We start from the raw sequence: 22,183 nt of genomic DNA on the forward strand, positions 1-22,183 counted from the left end.
AAAAAGAAGAACAGGAGTACTTGTGGCACCTTAGAGACTAACAAATTTATTAGAGCATAAGCTTTCGTGGACTACAGCCCACTTCTTCAGATGCATCCGAAGAAGTGGGCTGTAGTCCACGAAAGCTTATGCTCTAATAAATTTGTTAGTCTCTAAGGTGCCACAAGTACTCCTGTTCTTTTTGCGGATACAGACTAACACGGCTGCTAATCTGAAACCTGTGTTTCAATTAAAACTCACTGGACAATTCAGAAGGTACGAGCTGACCTTGGACAAATATTGAAATTTCTATCAAGTATGCTGCTTAAGTGATCTAAGGGTTTATTTGCATACAAAAAAAAAAAAAAAAAAAAACCCTAATTAAAGCACTGCTTGGAAAAGTCAGACTCCCTGTCCATGCATACAGATGCCATTTGAGCCAAAGGCAGGTTGACACTGCTGTAGTTTCACAAGCACTGGGGACCGTAGGCCTCTGAGCAGTTCTTAGAATGAGCTCATGTTAGACCATCTTTTATCACAGAGACTCTGGGAGAGTTTCAGAGTCAGCATGGTCTCCAAAAAAGGGCTGTGATAATATCCTTTTCCTATGGACCCTGGGACCAAGGCATCTGCGCATTAGACTGAAATGTCTGTTCCGCGGGCAAGAGATGTTGAGAGGGGCTTGGCAGTGATGAGCTAAAGCACAGTAGAACGCTTGTAGCTGAAAACCACAGTTACCACCTTTCACATGGTAAACAAGCACCCCGGGTTTCACAATAAGCCAGAAATCAAGCCAACCCCTAAGAACCCCAACACTCTATGTGACTAGATCCCCCCGGTGTGCAGTCTGGGACTGTGGTGGGCCCACTGTGCACCCCGACACTCCCCCCCCACCCCGCCCCATGCTTGCTGGGAGCCAATCAAAAAAAAGAGGCAACAAGCAACAAGACACAAGCCAAACAAGCTACAAGCAACTTAAGCCAATTAAGCCAAAACCAAGCCCAATTTCTGTGTTTTTTCCACGGGTTTGGCATGTCTGCTGAAAACCTCTTGGCGTGGAGGAGGAAATGTGCATTATTCTTATATCGCTGCACACCACTATTCTATGGTTACAGCAGGAGGCAGGACTCCTGGGTTCTTTTCACAGCTCCGCCACTGATTTGCTGTGAAGCCTTGGCTAACAATGTGCTGGAACCTGACTTATTGGCTGCTCTCTAGATTGTGAGCCCTTCAGGGCAGGGGCCAGCTTTTTGTTCTGTCTGTACCATGCCTAGCACAATGGTCTCCTGATCCATGACTAGGGCGCCTATGTGCAGCCATCATATAGAGAATTAAGAAGAATAAAACACCACCTCTTGGCTGGAGAGAGGAGAACGCTGCCAGGATGGGGCTGGAGCACTCATCTCCTGAGTCAGTGTTCCTCGGGACTAAGACGGAAGAAGCAGAAAGTAAAACAGTAGCGGGGAGGACAAGGGTAACACGGATTTCAGATTTCTATTCAATACAAATGCGGTGGTTGGGTAGTAAGTAGCCTTGCCACATAAATAGAAACCTGCTGAGGCACAGAAGGTCTGAGCTAGAAGGAAATAGGGCTGAAAGAAGTAGCAAAGAATGAGTGGGGAGCTGTCGGGAGCTGTAAGCCATCAGAATGACCGTGGCAAATTGCATCTATTTGGGGAAGTTGGCCAGCTGTGTGAATAGGAAGCTGGCCTACACCCGCCAGGATTTCTCTCTGGGCCATTATGAGTTCACAGATACGAGGTGCTTACCATTGCTCCCCAACAGCAGTAAACCTCGATGGAGCTGATGCTGTTGTAGATGGCACCTGGAATGAAAGTTAAGGGGAGGGCCTTCAGAGGGAGCCGTCTGGTATATCCTGAACAACCCAACACCGCATCATGAGCTCTGCACAAGAACCGGAAGGCCTCACTCCCACCTCAACTCTGCTGCTGGCTGAAGTATCATTTCATTTCTCTTCAGCGTGAAGTGGGGCTAAGTCCTTAACTGCCTCACATGGGACCTGGCAGAACAAATATGCTTTGCAGAGGGCTTTGAAGGCAAGAGCTAATGTCAGCCTCTATCAATCTCCATTGCTATCAGACTAGGCTTGTTTAGGAAATCATCCCCTTTCCCTTGCGACTCTGATTGTACCTACAGATCCCTTTGAAACCTCCAACCCCTCTGCTTCTCTTTCATCTCCTCTTTCAAAGCTCCACCTCTGAAGAGCAGTAAAGTCCTGGCACAGTGCTACCGTTAACCACCTGGCATTGGCTGTCAGCTACCTTCTGTCTTCACCTGCCCCCTCTAATTAACTTTTATCCCTCCAGCCTTCAATGGGGGAGGCTCCGCAGGTTTTTGTTATTCATAGGGAATGAGAGCATTAGTGGAGAAGGTTCTTGCTAAGCTGGTGCTAACCAAAGGAAACAGGTTTGTGCGACAAGGCACTAGTTCTGCTAGGAGGAAGTAGCATTCTAGCATTTTTCAGGCACTGCAGAACGGCCCTTGTGTCCTCCCCCCTTACACCCTCTGCATTTATCCAACTGCTAAGGTCTTGCCTTGGCCAGGATAATGGCCAAGGTCACAGGTAATAAATGCAGAGTCCAGCTGTGCTGGCTTCCAGCTAACAATCCAGCCTTTTGGACTGTTCACCGACCACTGAGAATGCTCCTTGTGCCAAGTAGCTTGGAAGTTAAAATGAATCATGCATGTGTGTGAAATGTATCGTAAAAAACAGTCTCCAGGGCCAGCTCTGAAAAACGATAAATGCTTCTGGAGCGGCGGCCGGCTTGCAAGCGGCTGGGTTAGAACAGGACCATCTGTACCTAAGCCATGAGCCGGAACACCCAAGCACAGGAACAGAGTGAGGGTGCAAGCAGCTGTATATCTGTGACTGGCATGAAATACTCCGTCAACAAGAGACGTTTACAGGTCATCGCAGACTGTCTGTGATCAGGGTTGTACCATAGGGGTTTACAGCCAAAGGAAGGAGGCATGATCAGACCTGCTAAAATGAAGGGGGGGGGGGGGAGAAACAGTTATGGGAAATGAAGCTTATAATCTCTAGGACACTGGTTCTAATCTAGTCCTGGTTAGTAGGGGCTGTAAGTCATTTGAATGTAGCATCTGTTCAGTAGCCTATGTGAAATGGCTTGGTCTCATGCTTGTTGCTATAGTAGAGAAGCATCCACATCACAAACACTGCCACAACTGGCATCTTCTACAGAGAAGCCAGAGATTAAATGGCCATGGAGACCAAAATACCCTCTGATAGTGGTTTCCCCAGCTCAGGGCTGAGGCAGATTTGATGGTCCACAGGAATGAAGCTTGCACTGCTGCTGATGCCCATGCCATAGCTACATGGTGGAAAGAGGACTTCACACTCCGAGGCTGTCTAAGTAGCACACAGCTTTACATTTATTAAAAAGGTAACATTGTCTCAAGCCCGTTTGATACTTCAACCTCCCTCCCGCCTCCTCCCATGTTGTTGTTGCTCTTTGAAGCGTGGCAGAAGATTGAATCCATCCCCAATGCCACTTTGATTTTAGATTTACAGTCCAGCCAAAAAAATCCTCCACTGTCTGTTGAGTCCTTAGAGAGAATCAGGGGAGGAGAAAGTGTTTATTTCCATCATAAAGATGTGTTCTAATATTTTCAGATAAATCAAGCTGGGTTTTATGACGCTAATAAATTTGCCAGCAGAAACATCATTTGCTGCCAGAGGCGGTGGAATGATTCAATTTGTTTAGTTTTAAGCGTAAGGGAATGTAATTGAGAAGGGTAAAGTACAGATGTTTTAATTGAGTTTTCAGAGAACATCTAGAGATGCAGGAGGCTAATAAATAGGGACAGACTAGGGCTTCAATTACTCTCTGAGCTGTCACAACCGCCCCTGCCCTCTTTGTCTGCCACCTCCCCGCCTTCTGCTGCTCCCACGGACTGATTAGAAGTAGCGCCACCACCAGGAGAAACCATTTCTTACGCACACAGGAAAAGGCCAAACCAAGAGAGATGCAGAATGTGCGTTTTATTTGTATACCTTTTGGAGAAATAATTACACACTGGGACAAGCGGAGATCGGCACGGTGAGGATCCAAATAACCCACTGTCATAATAGCCATTTAAAAATCTCATTCTTAAACCAGACAGGAGATGAGTTATCATGCCACACCAAGCCAGTACAGCAACTGGACCCCTTCTGCCCCTGCCGGCTCTGCATCTAATGAGACTGGCAAGGACCTAGTGGAGATATTTGCTCTGGCTTGATCCATTTTAAATGGAAAATGTTCTGCCCCCCTTCCTCACTGGGGAGTTTCTCCCATTAGGAGGGTTGATTCTTTCACCAATCGAGGATGGCGGGTGTCTGGAAAGTCTCTCCGATGTTGCTTTTCATGCGTAGAGAGGAGAGAGTGTTCCCTGGTGGGGCGCCAGGCAAGACACCCATTTTACAATGAGCCAGACATCCCTCGCTGCTGAGCTACATCTCAGATCACAGCTGTTCACAGGGATCCCATGGAAACCACCCTTGTGCAACATTCCAAAGGAAGCTTCTCAGGAGGGGAGTTAATCTAAGCCTGAGAAGAAAAGGCACATTGTAATTGAAGTCCATTAAAACCAATTCTGCCTGTCAGAAGGCAGAGAGCTGTGGAACCTCAGGTGCCCATGCAAGGAGGGGTTAGTGGGAAAAAGGGAGGCAGTACCATGGTCTGACCTTTTTGGGCTGGAAGGGGAAATTTCCTGGTGGTGGGAGGGTCACTGCGCTTGCCAGGAGATCATGAACCAAGCTATGCTGCCTCAGGCCCAGTTCCCAGGCTCCGGGCCAGCAGCTTCTGCACACGATATGGAGCTTGATGTTCGCAGCTGTACCAAGGTGCAGCCTGGCTCACTCTCAGAGCCGAGGTCTGCTAGCAACTCTGCTCCCTGACCTGGACAGGCCAAGGCTGGGCGAGCGAGGGAAAAGGATAGCAGGGTCTTTGAGCATTCGGCAGCCATGGAGCAGAGAAGGAATAAACGGCTGATTAAAGTTGCCTGTTAGCTTCTGGACACTTGGGGATGTGGTCTGGTTTGGTGCTGTCAGTGGGACACAAGGTGAGAAAAATCAGCTCACTGCTTTGAGGGATTGAGATGGATAGAAAGACCCTCGAAGCCTGTTACCAAAGGGAGCCTTGTGCCATGTAGCATTTCCATCCATTCTAAGGTCCTTCACAGGCTCATTTCTTTACTGCAAATGTGCAAAACCTATTCCTACCAGTGCCTGCCCCTGTGCTGTACGAGAACAGAAGGGCCCAGTGTGCCCTGCCACAGTGTCTGCGCTCTGTCCCATTCCTGGCTGTCCTTCATAACAGCCGTGAGAAGGAGCAACAGAAGGAAGCGGGTGCAAACTCCTGCACTAGTCCCAGCAGGTGGCTCCGAGCTCAGCTGTACTACGGATTTGCCCTCCAAACTGCATCTGTGCTTTTGTTCTCCCTACCCCAGAACAGAGAGTCGGACTTAGCAATTCACTCACACAGCCCACTCCGTAACCTGGCACCAAAAGAGCCAAATCAGCTTCCTCGTAGCACTTAGGGCCGTGTAGATAGCTGAGTGATGCACCAGCAAGGGCTGCCAAATCCTGTTTATGATCGGGAGGAGAGGGGATGTCAGGTTTATTATGCTGGAACCAACTCCCCTCCACCCAACTGGCACATCCTGGTTTACGCAACCTTCAAGGACATCTTCACGTCGCTTAAGGGGGTGAGGGGTTCCCCCCCCCAGCTTTTTGAAGAAAGCTGCTTTTGCACAGCCCCTGCCACCTGAATGTTTCCATGGCAGGAAGTGCTTCATGTCCTGTAGAAACCTGAAACTTGTATTAAAAAGAAAGCTTGATTAAAAAAAGAAAAAGACGGCATGCCCAAGCTCACCGTTGGTGAAAAGTGACATTTAATATAGCATTGGGAGCAAGGATATATAATGCCAGAGACTGGCAGCTGTCTTTGAACCTGGCTTAATCACAGGGGGGGAAATGTCTTAAAATATTTAAGGTAAAACGTTTAACATTAAAAGTTCTGCCTCCTGTTATTAAAGCCTTTATTTTATGACCTTTGACCCTGGGCCCTCAGATTGCTAGAGTAATAAACGTGTCACTTTGCAATAAGAGAGTTAGCAGCCCCAACAGCACAGATTTAATCAAAGACTGTCGGTGACCAATACAATAGACAGTTCTCAGGCAAGAAGAGAAGTGTCTCAGTCCGTAAGCTGGGGTAAGGTGTGCTAAGCGGAATTTTTGGAGGGTGGATGATTCTTTAACTCTGTCTTGAACAGATGCAAGAAAAATTCTTAACCCTAGGCAGAGGGAGAAGTTAGAAGCAGGATAATAGTGTTATGGACCATTTCCAGAGCATCTTCCATGTTTTTCCTCTCTCTGCTTATACTTCTGAGCTCCATTTCTGAAGTGAGACAGGCACAGTAAGTGGGGAAGTGCTGAATTCTCCAGCTGGCACTACATTCTCCCCTGAGTTAACACCCAGCTTGTTTCAAAGCTAATTACCCAGAGCAAGAGACTGGAAATGTCAGTATGCCCAGCAAGTGCTCGAGGGTCTAATGCATGTCACCGACAGGTAATTAGCACCTCCCAAGGCCACACAGATCCTGACTGCTGTGGCCATGGTCTGCCCTGCTGCTCCAGCACTTGTGAGATCTGTTCTGACAGTTGAGGCCACTTAGCAGCACCAAAGAGCTAACGAAGTGAGGAAGAGACTGGGATCCAGAGCCTCACAGAATGGGTTTGCCTTGGGAGGGAGAGTTAAGGCAACCAAAAAAGTGGCTGGAGCAGAACTCCAGGACAAGGGTTAGTGTAATCTTATCAAATAGGAAAATGAGCTAATCCAGACCCATTGAATCCACCCGTTCTACCCCATAGACCACACAGCAAATAAAACAAAGGCCAATGTTTTCTGAAAAGGTAGTAACAAATGGAGAAACCGTGAGAAAGATTTGTAACAGGACCAGTCACAGTAACCACATAGAAGCCCATTGCTTTCTACAGTCTCCTGACCCATCCTCCAGACATGCCACCAGTTGTCATCTCTAGTTAACCGGCTCCCTCACCGTGCACCTGAAATTCTTTAACAGAACCAAAAAAGTCTGCTACTTCCTTGGTGAGGGGTAAGTGGATCACTCCAGAGAACTGCTGTTGGATTGTATTAGCAGCTATAACAGTTCCCTGTCTCTGGCAGATATTTGTCCAGCTCTCATGGGGAGCAGATGCAGGCAAGACAGCCTTCCATGTGCTGAAACCTGCAGCACCATAAGGAGGCTGCTCCTGGACAGAGAGGAAGATGCTCTGTAATGGAGCGTCCTCAACTCAAGGCAGAAATGGTCAGACACTGTATAACCATGGAGGCCTTCTGAGAGCTCCCCACCCTGGCTTTGCATGATCAGTTTGAGAACCAGAATCAAAAGGAGGTTGAGCAAGTTACATCAGGACCCAAGGTGAAAAGGGGATAAAAAGTCCTCACATCCAGATCAAACCTGCATCAACGAGCCGATTGCTTGCGAAGAGCAGGTTGTTGGGTTTTTGTTAACTGAGTCTGAAACAGGAGTTGAAATCCTGGAATCTCCCCCAGAGCCCTGGATGAAGAGTGCTGCTGCCCCGTCATCAGAGCTTTGTCTCACTCAGGATGATATTTGCAGTCACAAACACAAAGCAGAAAAGACTCCAGAGCAGCACAAACCAGATCCAGAAGATGTGCCGGAAAGGGGACAGATGGTTATTGACTGTGCCACTGCCGAAGACAAGCTGAGTGTCCTTCCGACTACAGTAGGCCAAGAAAGCTGGGATGATGTACTGGATCCCATTGCCAGCATAGGCTCCCGTGATGCCCACCAGGGACTCCAAATCATGTGTGCAGACAGCCACCAGCACAGGGGGAATCAGAGTGATTGCTGGAAAGACAATCCTATCCACCACCCATGGGTACGTCCCACCTTCCCGGTGGAAGAGGGTCTTCCAGTTGTTCCGCAGGGTCACAGCAATGATCGGGAAGTTAGTGCTGATGGTGAAAACAGGAAAGAGGCCCAGGAAGTAACGAATGAAGGCGATGTTGGTGATGTTACTGTTGGTGAAATTGAGCGTGTACATGTCCATGAGGGTCTCATTGCGGAAGCAGTAAATGGCCGTGAAGGACAGGAGGCTGTAGAAACCCAATATTAAGATGTAATCCAGCAGCACCAGCTTGTTGACATGCTGCTTCTTGGAGATTGGAGTGATGAGGGACGGCAGTGAGTGCTGGCACATGAAGGAGTAGACACACACCCCAAAGAGATTGGGGATCCCCGAGAGCTGCGCCAGAGGTGGGTGACCTTCCCCTTCACCCTTGCTGATGTGGATGAGGGCCAAAATAATCATGATGACAAAAGCTGCAAAATAAGAGAGAGAGAGAGAGAGAGAGAATATGGTAAGTCATGCCAGCGTCCAGGCTCCCAAACACACCTCTCCTCGGCAGCACAATCTCTGCACTAGATCTCGCTACACGTCTACAGCTCAGGAGATAAGGAAAACCACTTCCCTGTGGAGAATGTGGCACTGCATATCAAGGAAGAATATACAAGGGAGTTACCACTTTATTGGCTTATTGGGAGAATAACACAGCGGGGCACAGACTATCCAACAAATTCTTGGACTGCATTGGGGACAACTTTTTATTTCAGAAGGTTGAAAAAGCTACTAGGGGGGAAGCTGTTCTAGACTTGATTTTAACAAATAGGGAGGAACTCGTTGAGAATGTGAAAGTAGAAGGCAGCCTGGGTGAAAGTGATCATGAAATCATAGAGTTTGCAATTCTAAGGAAGGGTAGAAGGGAGAACAGCAAAATAGAGACAATGGATTTCAGGAAGGCAGATTTTGGGAAGCTCAGAGAGCTGATGGGTAAAGTCCCATGGGAATCAAGACTGAGGGGAAAAACAACTGAGGAGAGTTGGCAGTTTTTCAAAGGGACACTATTAAGGGCCCAAAAGCAAGCTATTCCGCTGGTTAGGAAAGATAGAAAATGTGGCAAAAGACCACCTTGGCTTAACCACGAGATCTTGCACGATCTAAAAAATAAAAAGGAGTCATATAAAAAATGGAAACTAGGACAGATTACAAAGGATGAATATAGGCAAACAACACAGGAATGCAGGGGCAAGATTAGAAAGGCAAAGGCACAAAATGAGCTCAAACTAGCTACGGGAATAAAAGGAAACAAGAAGACTTTTTATCAATACATTAGAAGCAAGAGGAAGACCAAAGACAGGGTAGGTCCACTGCTTAGTGAAGAGGGAGAAACAGTAACAGGAAACTTGGAAATGGCAGAGATGCTTAATGACTTCTTTGTTTCGGTCTTCACCGAGAAGTCTGAAGGAATGCCTAACATAGTGAATGCTAATGGGAAGGGGGTAGGTTTAGCGGATAAAATAAAAAAAGAACAAGTTAAAAATCACTTAGAAAAGTTAGATGCCTGCAAGTCACCCGGGCCTGATGAAATGCATCCTAGAATACTCAAGGAGCTAATAGAGGAGGTATCTGAGCCTCTAGCTATTATCTTTGGAAAGTCATGGGAGACGGGAGAGATTCCAGAAGACTGGAAAAGGGCAAATATAGTGCCCATCTATAAAAAGGGAAATAAAAACAACCCAGGTAACTACAGACCAGTTAGTTTAACTTCTGTGCCAGGGAAGATAATGGAGCAAGTAATTAAGGAAATCATCTGCAAACACTTGGAAGGTGGTAAGGTGATAGGGAACAGCCAGCATGGATTTGTGAAGAACAAATCATGTCAAACTAATCTGATAGCTTTCTTTGATAGGATAACGAGCCTTGTGGATAAGGGTGAAGCAGTGGATGTGGTATACCTAGACTTTAGTAAGGCATTTGATACGGTCTCGCATGATATTCTTATCGATAAACTAGGCAAATACAAATTAGATGGGGCTACTATAAGGTGGGTGCATAACTGGCTGGATAACCGTACTCAGAGAGTTGTTATTAATGGTTCCCAATCCTGCTGGAAAGGCGTAACGAGTGGGGTTCCGCAGGGGTCTGTTTTGGGACCGGCTCTGTTCAATATCTTCATCAACGACTTAGATATTGGCATAGAAAGTACGCTTATTAAGTTTGCGGATGATACCAAACTGGGAGGGATTGCAACTACTTTGGAGGACAGGGTCATAATTCAAAATGATCTGGACAAATTGGAGAAATGGTCTGTGTTAAACAGGATGAAGTTTAATAAAGACAAATGCAAAGTGCTCCACTTAGGAAGGAAAAATCAATTTCACACATACAGAATGGGAAAAGACTGTCTAGGAAGGAGTACGGCAGAAAGGGATCTAGGGGTTATAGTGGACCACAAGCTAAATATGAGTCAACAGTGTGATGCTGTTGCAAAAAAAGCAAACATGATTCTGGGATGCATTAACAGGTGTGTTGTGAGCAAGACACGAGAAGTCATTCTTCCGCTCTACTCTGCTCTGGTTAGGCCTCAGCTGGAGTATTGTGTCCAGTTCTGGGCACCGCATTTTAAAAAAGATGTCGAGAAATTGGAAAGGGTCCAAAGAAGAGCAACAAGAATGATTAAAGGTCTTGAGAACATGACCTATGAAGGAAGGCTGAAAGAACTGGGTTTGTTTAGTTTGGAAAAGAGAAGACTGAGAGGGGACATGATAGCAGTTTTCAGGTATCTAAAAGGGTGTCATGAGGAGGAGGGAGAGAACTTGTTCACCTTAGCCTCTAAGGATAGAACCAGGAACAATGGGTTTAAACTGCAGCAAGGGAGGTCTAGGTTGGACATTAGGAAAAAGTTCCTAACTGTCAGGGTGGTTAAACACTGGAACAAATTGCCTAGGGAGGTTGTGGAATCTCCGTCTCTGGAGATATTTAAGAGTAGGTTAGATAAATGTCTATCAGGGATGGTCTAGACAGTATTTGGTCCTGCCATGCGGGCAGGGGACTGGACTCGATGACCTCTCGAGGTCCCTTCCAGTCCTATAATCTATGAATCTATGAATCTATGAATCTTTCAACAGGAGGCTGTACATCAGAGAGAATCCATATGGGAACAGCCTTCTGACTTAGTCTTAAGCAAGTATATCTAACCATCACCCTCTCTCAGGAAATGAGCCCGCTGTGCTCTGCAAAGTCCAACACTGCTGTCATTCATCACCTCAGGGTCCCTCTTTCTATCCTCCTTGCAGAGGTATGTGAAACACCTTCCCCACCTATGAAGTTAGCCTAAAGGGTATTTGAGAGAGATTACTTTGTGCAGGAGGCAAGATCCTTAACCTGGCCACAGACACCAATGCCACTCATGTGACTTGCTAGTTGAGGTCCCTGAAGCATTAGCCTACGGGATGTGTGTTGGGGATAGGGCAACTCACACAGCTGCTATCACCTGGGAAGGTGGGTGGCTATTTCTTGGGCAGGAAGAACAGGCTGTCTACTGCTAATCCCAGAGGAGGGAGCAAGACTAAAGCAGCACTGAAAAAATATATTAAAATTCATCAGTTCCAGGCATAAAATCCATTTGCCTGCCCTTTCCCCTGATAATGGGAAAAAGCCCAACTAATGATATTTTACTAGCCTGTCAAAACAAGGTGCTTGCTATGGACAAGAAGAAATATGAACGTCTGGGTTAAAGTCAAGGCAGGAAATGAAGCCTCTCTCACACTCCAGCTGTAGAACCTGGGCTAAAAGCAGTTAGCCACGTACAAGGGACAACAGCCTATCAATAGGCACAGTAAGAACCACATCCTGACGTTATGGAAGTCACCGCAAGCCGGGGAAAGCTGGTCACTGTCTGAGTTACTGAAGGGTGAAATACTTTGCCTGCTTGACAATGAAAGACGGTATTTGCAATCTGAGGGAATGTCTACACTACCCGCCGGATCGGCGGCGATCGATTTATCGTGTCTAGTCTAGAGGCGATAAATCGACCCCTGAGCCTTCTCCCGTCGACTCCTGTACTCCAGCGCTGTGAGAAGCGCAAGCAGAGTCGACGGGGGAGCGGCAGCAGTCGACTCACCGCAGTGAAGACTCCACGGTAAGTCGATCTAAGTACGTCGACTTCAGCTACATTATTCACGTAGCTGAAGTTGCGCAACTTAGATCGATCCCCCTCCCCCAGTGTAGACCAGGGCTTAGATTGGTAATGACTGGGAAGACACAGTTGCCCTGACTCTTGTCCACCTCTGTCTCTGGCTGAGAGGCAAAGCACAGCAATGAGTTACCAGGTAATACAAAAAAAAGCTGACATTCCTATTAGACAGCTTCGAATGTCATAAACAAACAGCAGACAAACGAAAGCAGCAAGTCTCCGCGTGGAGCATCCCATAGCAGGTAGGCCATGTGTGTGCTAAAAATGTTGGGTGCCTGCCGTAGGGGAACAAGGATGCTCATTTGTTCAGCAACTGTAATGGCTCCTACACCCACCAGTGCCTGGAGATTGTGCGGTATTGTAGAGGACCCCTTGGTGGGCGTAGATCTAAGGAAATATTTGATGTTTACGGAATAAATTCACAAGCGCTCTGCTTTATCCAGTCCGTAGAAGGGAACAGATCAACTTCATCCAAAGCCTCCACTGATGCAGAACTGTAACGTCTTTTTTCTTAAGCCAGGGGCAATTGTACTTCCCAGCATCCAACACACTTGGCACTAAGTGTGCCAGTAACTGGGCCTAGCACCCCAAAACATCCATTTACCCATCTCACTGGCCAAACTCTGATACGTACCCTACTGCAGAGAGCCTAATGCAATAGACTCATTACCCAAGGATGACGACTCCTAAGCTCATAGGGTACACCTTACCCATTTTATCCCACATCATAAGCAGTTACCCACACTCATCCCCTAATCCTTTATCATACCTAGTTACCCACCAGCTCCACCCATTACCCTACAGCACACCCTTTCATTCCCTCTTTAAGAGTGTCCCCCTGGAACTGATCCTCTATCAGTAGGGTCCTACCAAATTCACAGCCATGAAAAATGTGTCATGGGCTGTGAAATCTGGTCTTGTGTGTGCTTTTACCCTATACTACACAGATTTCACAGGGGGAAACCAGAGTTTCTCAAACTGGAGGTGCTTCCCCAAAAGGGAGTTCAGGGGGGGTCACAAGGTTATTGGGGGGGGGAATTGTGGTATTGCCACCCTTATTTCTGCACTGCCTTCAGAGCTAGGTGGCCATAGAGTGGCAGCTATTGGCTGGGCGCCCAGCTCTGAAGGCAGTGTCCCCCTGCGAGCAGCAGCGTAGAAGTAAGGGTGGCAATACTGTACCATGCCATCCTTACTTCTACGCTGCTGCTGACGCCGGCGGCTCTGCCTTCAGAGCTGGGATCCTGGCCAGCAGCGCAGAAGTAAGGGTGGCAGTACCACAGCCCCCTACTATAACCTTTGACTCCCCACCCCCACACCACCTTTTTGAGTCAGGACCCCTACAATTACACTTCCGTGAAATTTCACATTTAAATAAATAGCTGAAATAATGAAATTTACTATTTTTAAAATCCTATGACCATGAAATTGACCAAAATAGACTGAATTTGGTAGGGCCCTATCAGACTCCATGACACATTTCAATCCACCCCTCTGCAGTTAGCATTTTCTTGGCCGCATGAGCTACCCACTTCAGATTTTTCATCCCCAAGTGAAAGACGACAATGCTGGCTGATAATTTTGCAGGGGGTCTAGAATATAAACTGGCTGTTATACCAGACCTATTATATAAAGGCATAACTGGAGCAAGATCACATTTGGAGTATCAGGCACAACATCCATCCCCGAGACCGGACATAGTGGAGAGAGCTGGCAGTCAGAGCTCTCTCCCCTCTGGGTATTTACACACTTTCTCCAATTCTAATCGGAGCCGAAGAAAAAGATACATTACAAACCCGAAGGCAATCATCACAGGAAGGGCCTTTCTAGTTCTCTGGTAAAGTGTTCTCTCCCCCCAAATTACCACTGACAGAAAGACTCCAGAATGCTTGTTAGCCACTCTATCAAAAGCAGAAAGACCTTCAAGTCATGCAGATCCTGCCTCGGGACACTGAGTATACTCAGCAGGGCTGAGAGCGAGCTTGGACAGACTGACAGGAACAAGAAAGGAAACGCAAGACAGGAGAGGACACAACACTCAGGAACGAACGAGCCAGACAGGTTACACTGCTTGGGAAATGCAAATAGAGGACATTTATTTCTCTCTTTTGGGAGAAGCGTTCGACTCATGAAGCCCAGTCTTGTATCTCTGTCATATCTTAACTATTTTTAACTGCAAGAGCCCTGCACCTCTTTCCCCGCTGAAGAGAGCACAAATCTCTACCATCTCTGCTCAGTCAAGAGCTGACCTATCAGCTCTCATTCAACAATGCACAGCGGGATCAGCTGAACGCCCTGGTGATCCTCAGAGTTTGCACCCCTTTTCAGAGTCTTTGTATGGCAGATTGGTAACCTTAGTCAGCGGCTCTGTGGGGACTGGAGCGCCAGGTGCTTTATTCACACGCGACTCTAGCAGTAGAGCCTTGCAGGCTAGCTTCTGTTTCCAGTATACGCTCTTACAGCAGGGGAGCAGTGCAGGATCACATTTCCACTGCGCAACCTGTCAGAGTCAATCCCCCCCGGGTACTCCCGCCTCCACACTCCATGCCTGTTATGGAGATGGGCCACATGAGACCTGGCACAGCTTTCTAGGCAGGTGACCTGCATGCACACAAACACCAAGCTGTGGAAGGAGGCTAGGAGGCTGCTTCCAATTCAGAGACAAAAAACAACTTGCCAACTTGCTTCTGGATTTGAATAAAAACTGCTGGAGGCAGACCCTGAGTCGATTCCCTACTTTTTTAGGGTTCAGTGCACAGCTCCCCACTTTCACATTCTGCCCATGTCAGCCTAGTCCAGTTATTCTGCTGTTCACCCCACAGTCCTCAGCAAGACCAGGAGAAACTGATGACTTCCTTTATAAGAAAGCCATGCTTTGTTATGCTGGGAAGTCTAGGGCTTGATCTAAAACAGTGTCAATGAAATGGCCCTTCACTGACTTCAATGGGCCTTGGATCAGATCCCTAATGGGGAATGATGGGGTTCTCCAGCACAAGGCCACCCACAGTGGAGATTGTAGACTACAGGTGCAAAGTTTCTAACGTGTTCTGAGAACCTGGGATAGAAGACTGCAGAGAAGAGCAAGCTATTATGTTCTATAGAATGGCTGTATTGCCTAAATGAAATCTCTTCCTCACATGACTATCCTAATGAAGCAAGTCTAACAAGAGAGGTTAAAAATCTAGCAATATCTTGTCAAAGTAGAAGTGCTACTCCTCTGCAAGAAGCTCTCAAATGAAATGTTCCCCTAGCTTGGTGGTGGCAACCTGTAGGAATGCTATCCTTTTCAGTGGCTCATAGCATGCCCATCTCTCATCCTTTGAGGGGGATGGGGCTGGCTGGGTGAATTGGGAGACTCCCCTACTGAAGTCCCGACCACAGATAGATCTCTATAGCAATGCTTCCCCAGCAGCTGTATTCTCTCTCGGCCGTTGGGGTGGAACAGTGTCTCTCCCCTGTCCTGGCTGCTGAAATTGGAGAATTAAATGTTCACATATTAGATTTATTACCTGTCCCTGGGAGGAAGCAAGCCACAAATGCAAACTCTGAAACTAGTTATGCCCAATGATAAATCAAGATGAAAAGAGGATGACAGCCTCTGACTGACAGGCAGTCTCGAGCAGATGAGAAAAAGATCCCGTGTGTATGCATGAAGCTTCCTGTTCACATCCTTCTATTCTTGGGGTAGCAGGCTGAAGGCAAAGCCAAATACTCCATTAAAGTAGCCTACGGCTCTAGCACTAACATTTCTATGGTGCTCCTGCACCTGGAGGGAACCTGGTTAGCAGAGAGAAAATGTGTGAAGAAAATTGCTCATGTGTAAGGAATAGGTTTGGGCAGGAGGGACTGAAATATGAAGCAGGGATGGAAGAGACTTTCAAACACCACTTCAGAAGGATGAGAGCCAGAAAAATATAGAAGACAAATATAGCTCTGGTCCCGTCCACACTAGCTAGCAGTCACCAAATAACAAATGGTTGATGACAGAAATCTAGTACAGCTTCTCCAATCAGCATGGACTGGGATTATTTTTCTGAAAACTGCACTTGTCAAACCATGCTATAGCCTATACCAGCCACACCCCACCCAAAGTAACTTACAGCTTGGTCTTATGCTGATCAAGGAAACTATGCTAGAACCTTGTTTAGAAATTCAATTGCCGCTAGCATGATTTTCAGTTGTTGCACAGACAACGCCAAAACTGCAACCATTTCTCCAGGGAACATAGGAGATAAAAGCAAGAGGATCAGACACCTTCATAGTTGGAGACAGGCCTCAAGAATGTCAAGGGCATATGTAAGGTGCTTGTACACCACTGGTTCTCCAGTTGTGTTTCATGGAGCACTCCTGGTGATCTCCATCATGAAACATTTTGAGACCCAAGCAGTGGGAATTAAAAGTGGGGGGCGGGGAGAAGGATGTCTCTATGAGAACATTTCTTAGTAAGTGCATAGGAGAATGAAAGGAGATGGAGAATGCCCTCTCTACACCATGTGATGAGAACCATATAGATAAGCTACCAGAGGGGAAGGGGTAGAAGAAAGGAGGGAAGGCCAGAAAGATCACGAGAGACTATGAAAAATGAAATGCAACTGTAAAGTGATGGTAATATGATGCAGAACCCCGCCTCTGCTTCCTCCCCCACCCCCCGACACTCATGTGAACTGCAGTTTCCTTGGAAAACAGTGTTTATGGCTGATTGAAACAGTGACACTAGTCAGAGGGGCAGATTACATGGTTTCAAGGGATTATTGGCAGGTTACGATCACCTCATGCACTTGAAACTTATTTGAATGTTTAGAAATAAATAAAACGAGACCCTGTACAAAAGCAGTGTAAGAGACTAATTCATACACGCCCCAGACAGCTCATTTTCCACTCAGCGAGACAAGTGATATGGGAGGGACATGTCCGCATCCCATCTTCTCCCATCCTTACTGGTAAAGGATAGAAAAGTGGTGACAAAGGAAACACAATATGACTTTTTAATTAGCACCCCTGACGGAGATTTTCTGTTGTTCGTGGGGAGAGGACACCAGCTCTCTAACCTGGAGGACACAGGCCTCTTCTGAGAGAAAAACTAAGGCTGCCTGTCCTCCTTGACCAAAGATGTTGATTTTAGAAAGATGACTGCTCCGCTATCAGGCTCTCGTGGCCAGACAAGGGAGGAATACACATGAGCCTATATCCAAAAAGCAGCACTGATGGATATCTGGGAGTCTAGGGATATTTAACATTCCATCTGTGCTGGCTCTAGTGGGTCGATAACACAAAGCCATACAGGGAAGCGAGAAAATGAAATCAGTCTCTCTAAGCTCACCATTTCCTCAGAGCCCGACTGGGATCCCTCCGTTAGCCTCATGCTTGCCCTGCATTCCTCCAGAGGGGAAGGGGTGCTGGGCTGGGCTGATCTCGGTCAGCCATCCATCCCGAGCACAGACAGTAGAGCAGGGAATCAGGATGTCTCAGGCTAACCCCATGCGGGGAGCTGGAGGCACCAAGAGGGTGTTCCCCAAGTTTGCTCTCCATCCCCCGGCAAGATGCAAGTGCTGGAAGACAGCAGTCTCAGGTTGGCTCCTTGTCCCAAGTGTTGAAGATGTTCCTTCCCATTCTCCTTCAAGGCAGAGGGGTGAGAATGTGGTATGCTCAGATGCCGTCCTCAGTGCATGGGGAGCAGGGACAGAAATGCAGTTTTCCCTTCCTCTCTGTGCTAGGAGCAAGTCTGGGACCTGGATCTCTGTTGCTGAATGGTGGTGGGAGAACACAGCCCTCCCATGTTCATACTTCATCCCTCCACATGGAGTGAAGTGGACAACGTGACAGTCTTGGGTCACCCTTCTCCACCACCCCAAGTTTGCTCTTCACCCTCCACAAGGAGCAGGTTGGAAACAAAGCATTCACCAGCCTGCTCCTCCTCTGTCCCTGCCACATCGCCGATGCGCAGCAGGTAGCAGCTTTCACCGGGGGACAGGACCTGGGTCTCTCCAAATCCTGGATATTTAAATTCACAGCTGCTATGAGACAGAATTTAGGGAGGTCAGAAGAAAACAATGTCTCCGTTTTGCCATTAAACTCATTATGAATATTTGATGATTGAGGCAGGGTGTCCTGGAGTCAGGTGCCCGGAGTGCTTTTAATTTTACTTAGTTGCCAAGGAAGGCTTTCAACATTCATAATAATAAATACATAAAAATCACAGCTCCCAAGAATCCAATTCCACTGGTGCTTTTATAAGGCAACAGAAACCCCGTCAAGCCTGAAAAGCCAAGGATAGCCCTCCCTCCCCAATATCTGCCCTTTAGCAGTAAATCCGCCCCCCTAGAGCCGTTGCCCCGATATCGTGCTCCACAATGATTTTCTGACTTCACCTTTCCTTGTAGTCCACCGGTGCAGCTCCCCGTGGTAGGACTGACCCAGCAGAGGCACTATTTTTAGAAGAGTTTTGGAGAAAAAGTTTTGCCTGGAAGGTAGAGAAGTTGCAACCTTGCCTCCAGATCAGCCTTACACAGAAGGAAACAGGAAGGCCCCAAGTCAAGATGTGCACCGAGAAAGAGGAAGAAACGCAAGGAGATGCGTCAGTCGCACTGTTCAGTAACTGGCCAGGACCATGCTGCATGTCAAGCCTCACTGGTGCTAGGCGACGGAGCGTTTGCTCTCCCAGTCCTTTGATTTCTCCAGTGAATCTGAAAGGTGCTGTGCTACAGACTCTCAGTGTGCACAGGTCCCCCATAATGCCCGGGCCAGTGGAGCGGACTAGACTTTGTGCTGAACTCTGACTCCAAACACTGTTCCTTCCTCAGGCACTTCCAAGCAGGAACGTCTTAATGATCTTGGGGAACTGCTCCCGAGCATTAGCAGGCTGCAGACCAGCGGCAAGCAGTCATACTTTGCAGAGCAACCTCCGTTTCTATTTTCGGCCAGCATTATCCCCTTCGTGGAAGAGAGACTGCAACAGGGATACAAACAGTAAGCGAGACGTGGATAACTGCATATATTTGCTGCAGCTCATGAGTTGTGCCCTTTCCAACATTATCCATTCCCTCAGCCTGGAAACCATGATTAACATTAAACGAGCATCACCAGGTTACGCAGACATCTTGCTCTACATGTCATCCCTTCTAATGAACCGGAGCAGCGCTGGGCGCAAAATGCTGCCACACCATCTTGCTATAAACGGAGGCTCCCCATGCCTCATTGCCCCCATCTGCCCATTTAGAACTGTTTGTTTAAGCAGGCGCCCTGTTACAGCTTTGACACATTTGCAGCAGAGCCATCCGTCAGCGCTGGCTGACGGTGTGACAGAGCTTTCCTCTCGAAGCAGAGAATCAATATGCCAGGGGATAACGATAATGAATCACCCTCTCGCAATGCACACCACTCGCTTCCCATCTCATACGCAAGGCAGCGCGATGGATTCGGGGAGCGAGGTGGCACCGAAAGGGGAAGAGGATGGGAGTAGGTATAGTCTCCCTGGGCCGGCTCCCTATGGAGATGATTCCGGGAGAAGAAACCACCTCCTTTTTCTAACTCATTTACTGCAGTGATCTCCTGGACCTTTGCCAATTCAAAGCATATCATTTTATGCAGAATGAGAGCACACTGGCTGGGAGCCCCAGGGCGGCTAGGTTGTCCTAAGGGGCTCAGTGGTAGCAGGCAAGCACTGGAGTTTGGAAGGGCTCTGTCCCATTCCAGCTGAGAAGTGAGAGGGAAGTAAACTGAACAAAAGCAGAGGACGGCTAAGCTGTCTAAGCCTAGGTTCTGAAGTACCTAGACACACTGGCAAGTCAGGGTTCAAGTCACTTCATCATTCCCAAGTAGAGTCATTGAGTTGCACATAGCTTACGGTGCGGTTCTTTGGGTGGAGATATTAAAAAACGGAGGCCTTGTCTGCTCTGTGTGGACATACAAAATCCCAATGGCACTTTGTGGAACGGCAAAGATTTGCCTTGGGAGGTCCTTACCCAATATTGTTGCTTACCCATTGCCACAGAGGGCACTAGCCACCTTGTTATTTCCCTTGACCTGAGGAGGTGGCTGCCTTTCAACCGTGCTCAGTGTGATTAAACCCACTGACCCTTTGGGATCAGAAGATGCTAGAATTGTACTATACATGTAAGCTGTTAAGATAGCTCACTATTACCAGTCACGTTGGTAAAACAAACCTCTGAAATAAGCCCTGATCGGACTCCTATTGACTCACTCTGCATTAACCCACATGTCCTCCCCAGAAATTGTATGATCTCGCCCAATCAGAGTTCATGAGCCCCAAGCCTCTTGGAGCGGAAATGGACAAGCTGCTCTACCCTTTAGTGAATGGTTCTGTATAAGAGGATGACAGAAACAATGTGAGGTGGAACCATAGTGGTCTAGACACAGTGATAGAGGTGAGGAGTGGATCTGCCTCTGTGGAAGTGGGAGCTAGGAGGCTGTCGCGAATCTTTGACCTGTGTGATGGTGGAGCCTTGAAAGCACAATGAGGCAAGAGAGTGTCCCTCTCTCTGGGGAGCCGTGGGGGAGTGTAAGGAATATAGATGGGCATCTGTGATGAAAACGAGTCTGAGCCATTGGGGGAAGGTGGCATCTCTGCTTCTGGGAGAGTGTTTTACTGATCTCAGAGTAGGAGGGGGAAGGAAGAGTTTTGGGCTCTAGAAAAAGTTACAGAGCAGTAAGAAGGGCTCATGGCCTCAGCGTGGATGGTTCATACACGGTAAAGCAGGACTTTGGCTAGAGGACAGTTATTTCACTAGTTTGAAGTCTGAGGCTCAGTCTACGTGGCATGGAACCGTTGCTCACCCAGGCAGCAAAAGTACAATGACACATGCTGAACTTCTCAAGATCGTACAACGTGGATTGTGACTTGTGGAGAAAGGCAAAAAAAACAGAGGTCAGAGGAATAGTGTATCTCATCCGTAACACCGATCACCCGGACGTTCCACCCACGCTGGCAGCTTTCACTAATACCCTCTGCCACCCTGCCAGAGATTACTGCTGCCCTGGCCCTGGCCCAGGCCCAGATGCAGAGACTGTTTCACTCACAAAAACAATTTAAAAAAAAACGAATCAAGTCTTTCAGCTGTCAAAAGCTCTAGGATAGGATTTTACTGCTGGAAAACACCAACTCTCTGCTCCTTTCTTCCCTGCTCATGGCAATGTTTGCTACAAGATAATTAAGCAGACTTACAGTAACCTCCTCCAATCGCAACTCCTGCCATTAACTTTGTCATTCCCCTCTCTGATCCCATATCAGCTGACATGCTGTACACATGCTGCACCTCGGGGAGAGAACACACTGTTTTGTACTCTGGTGTTATCACTGCTCCTTCATCTGTACACATGGGAGAGGAAAACCTAGGCAGCAAAGGGACATTCTTCACTTCCGCTGGAGATCACGTCAAGTTATTTTCTGCCAACACTCCTTGGATCACCGATGGCAGTGTCCTCAAGCCATTACTCCTGGCAGCTAGTCCCAACTCTGCTTCTGGTATCTAGACTCCTGGTATCTAGTCCCTGCTCTGCTACTGACTTGCAATGTGACCTTGGACCATCCACTTCATTGCTCTGTGCCTCAGTTTACCATTCTGTAAAATGGGGATAATACTTTCCTACCTCACAAGGTCATTGTGAGGTTCGATTAACATTTGCACAGTTGGAGGCGCTAGGGCAGTGCAGAGTGTCTGAAGCCAGTGAATCTGTCTTGAAGCTCAACAGCCGCACCTGCTCTGGTTTACTTGGGTCATTCCATTTGCCAGTGATTTGACGTCTCATCTGAATAATGCTCTGTATTAAGCATCCTTATAGACTCGGTGGAATGTACAGTTGCTCTCACTGTTGATGTTCACTCTCTCCATCCCAAAATCTGCACAGGTGTCCTCATTCTGGATGTCTTCACAGAATGAAGAAGTGGGTAGTAATCTGCTCCAGTATGCGCCACAGATCTTTCCGAACTGGCTCTGCACCCCATCATAGGCAGCCATTGCTTTATCTCCTCCTGACTGGAGATGACGTTCTTTTCAGGAACATTAACCTCTCTGGCAGGATCTTACCAGTCCCATCCAGCACTGTGTGTCACTCTCAATTTGCATCTGAAGCTATCAGGGTGC

The 22,183-nt window shown here is 47.6% G+C and overlaps 1 protein-coding gene across 1 annotated transcript in view; it reads right to left on the minus strand.

The window, feature by feature from the left end:
• Window positions 1–3,984: 3,984 nt before the first annotated feature.
• The window catches only part of TMEM104 (transmembrane protein 104), a 67,933-nt gene continuing 49,734 nt past the window's right edge, over window positions 3,985–22,183 (minus strand). The window contains exon 9 of the mRNA XM_034789963.1: window positions 3,985–8,373. Coding sequence (XP_034645854.1) covers window positions 7,613–8,373 — 761 coding nt within the window. The 3' untranslated portion in view covers window positions 3,985–7,612. The remainder of the gene's footprint in view (window positions 8,374–22,183) is intronic.

The sequence above is a fragment of the Trachemys scripta genome, chromosome 14, assembly GCF_013100865.1.
Source record: "Trachemys scripta elegans isolate TJP31775 chromosome 14, CAS_Tse_1.0, whole genome shotgun sequence".
In the NCBI taxonomy this organism is placed as follows: Eukaryota; Metazoa; Chordata; order Testudines; family Emydidae; genus Trachemys; species Trachemys scripta.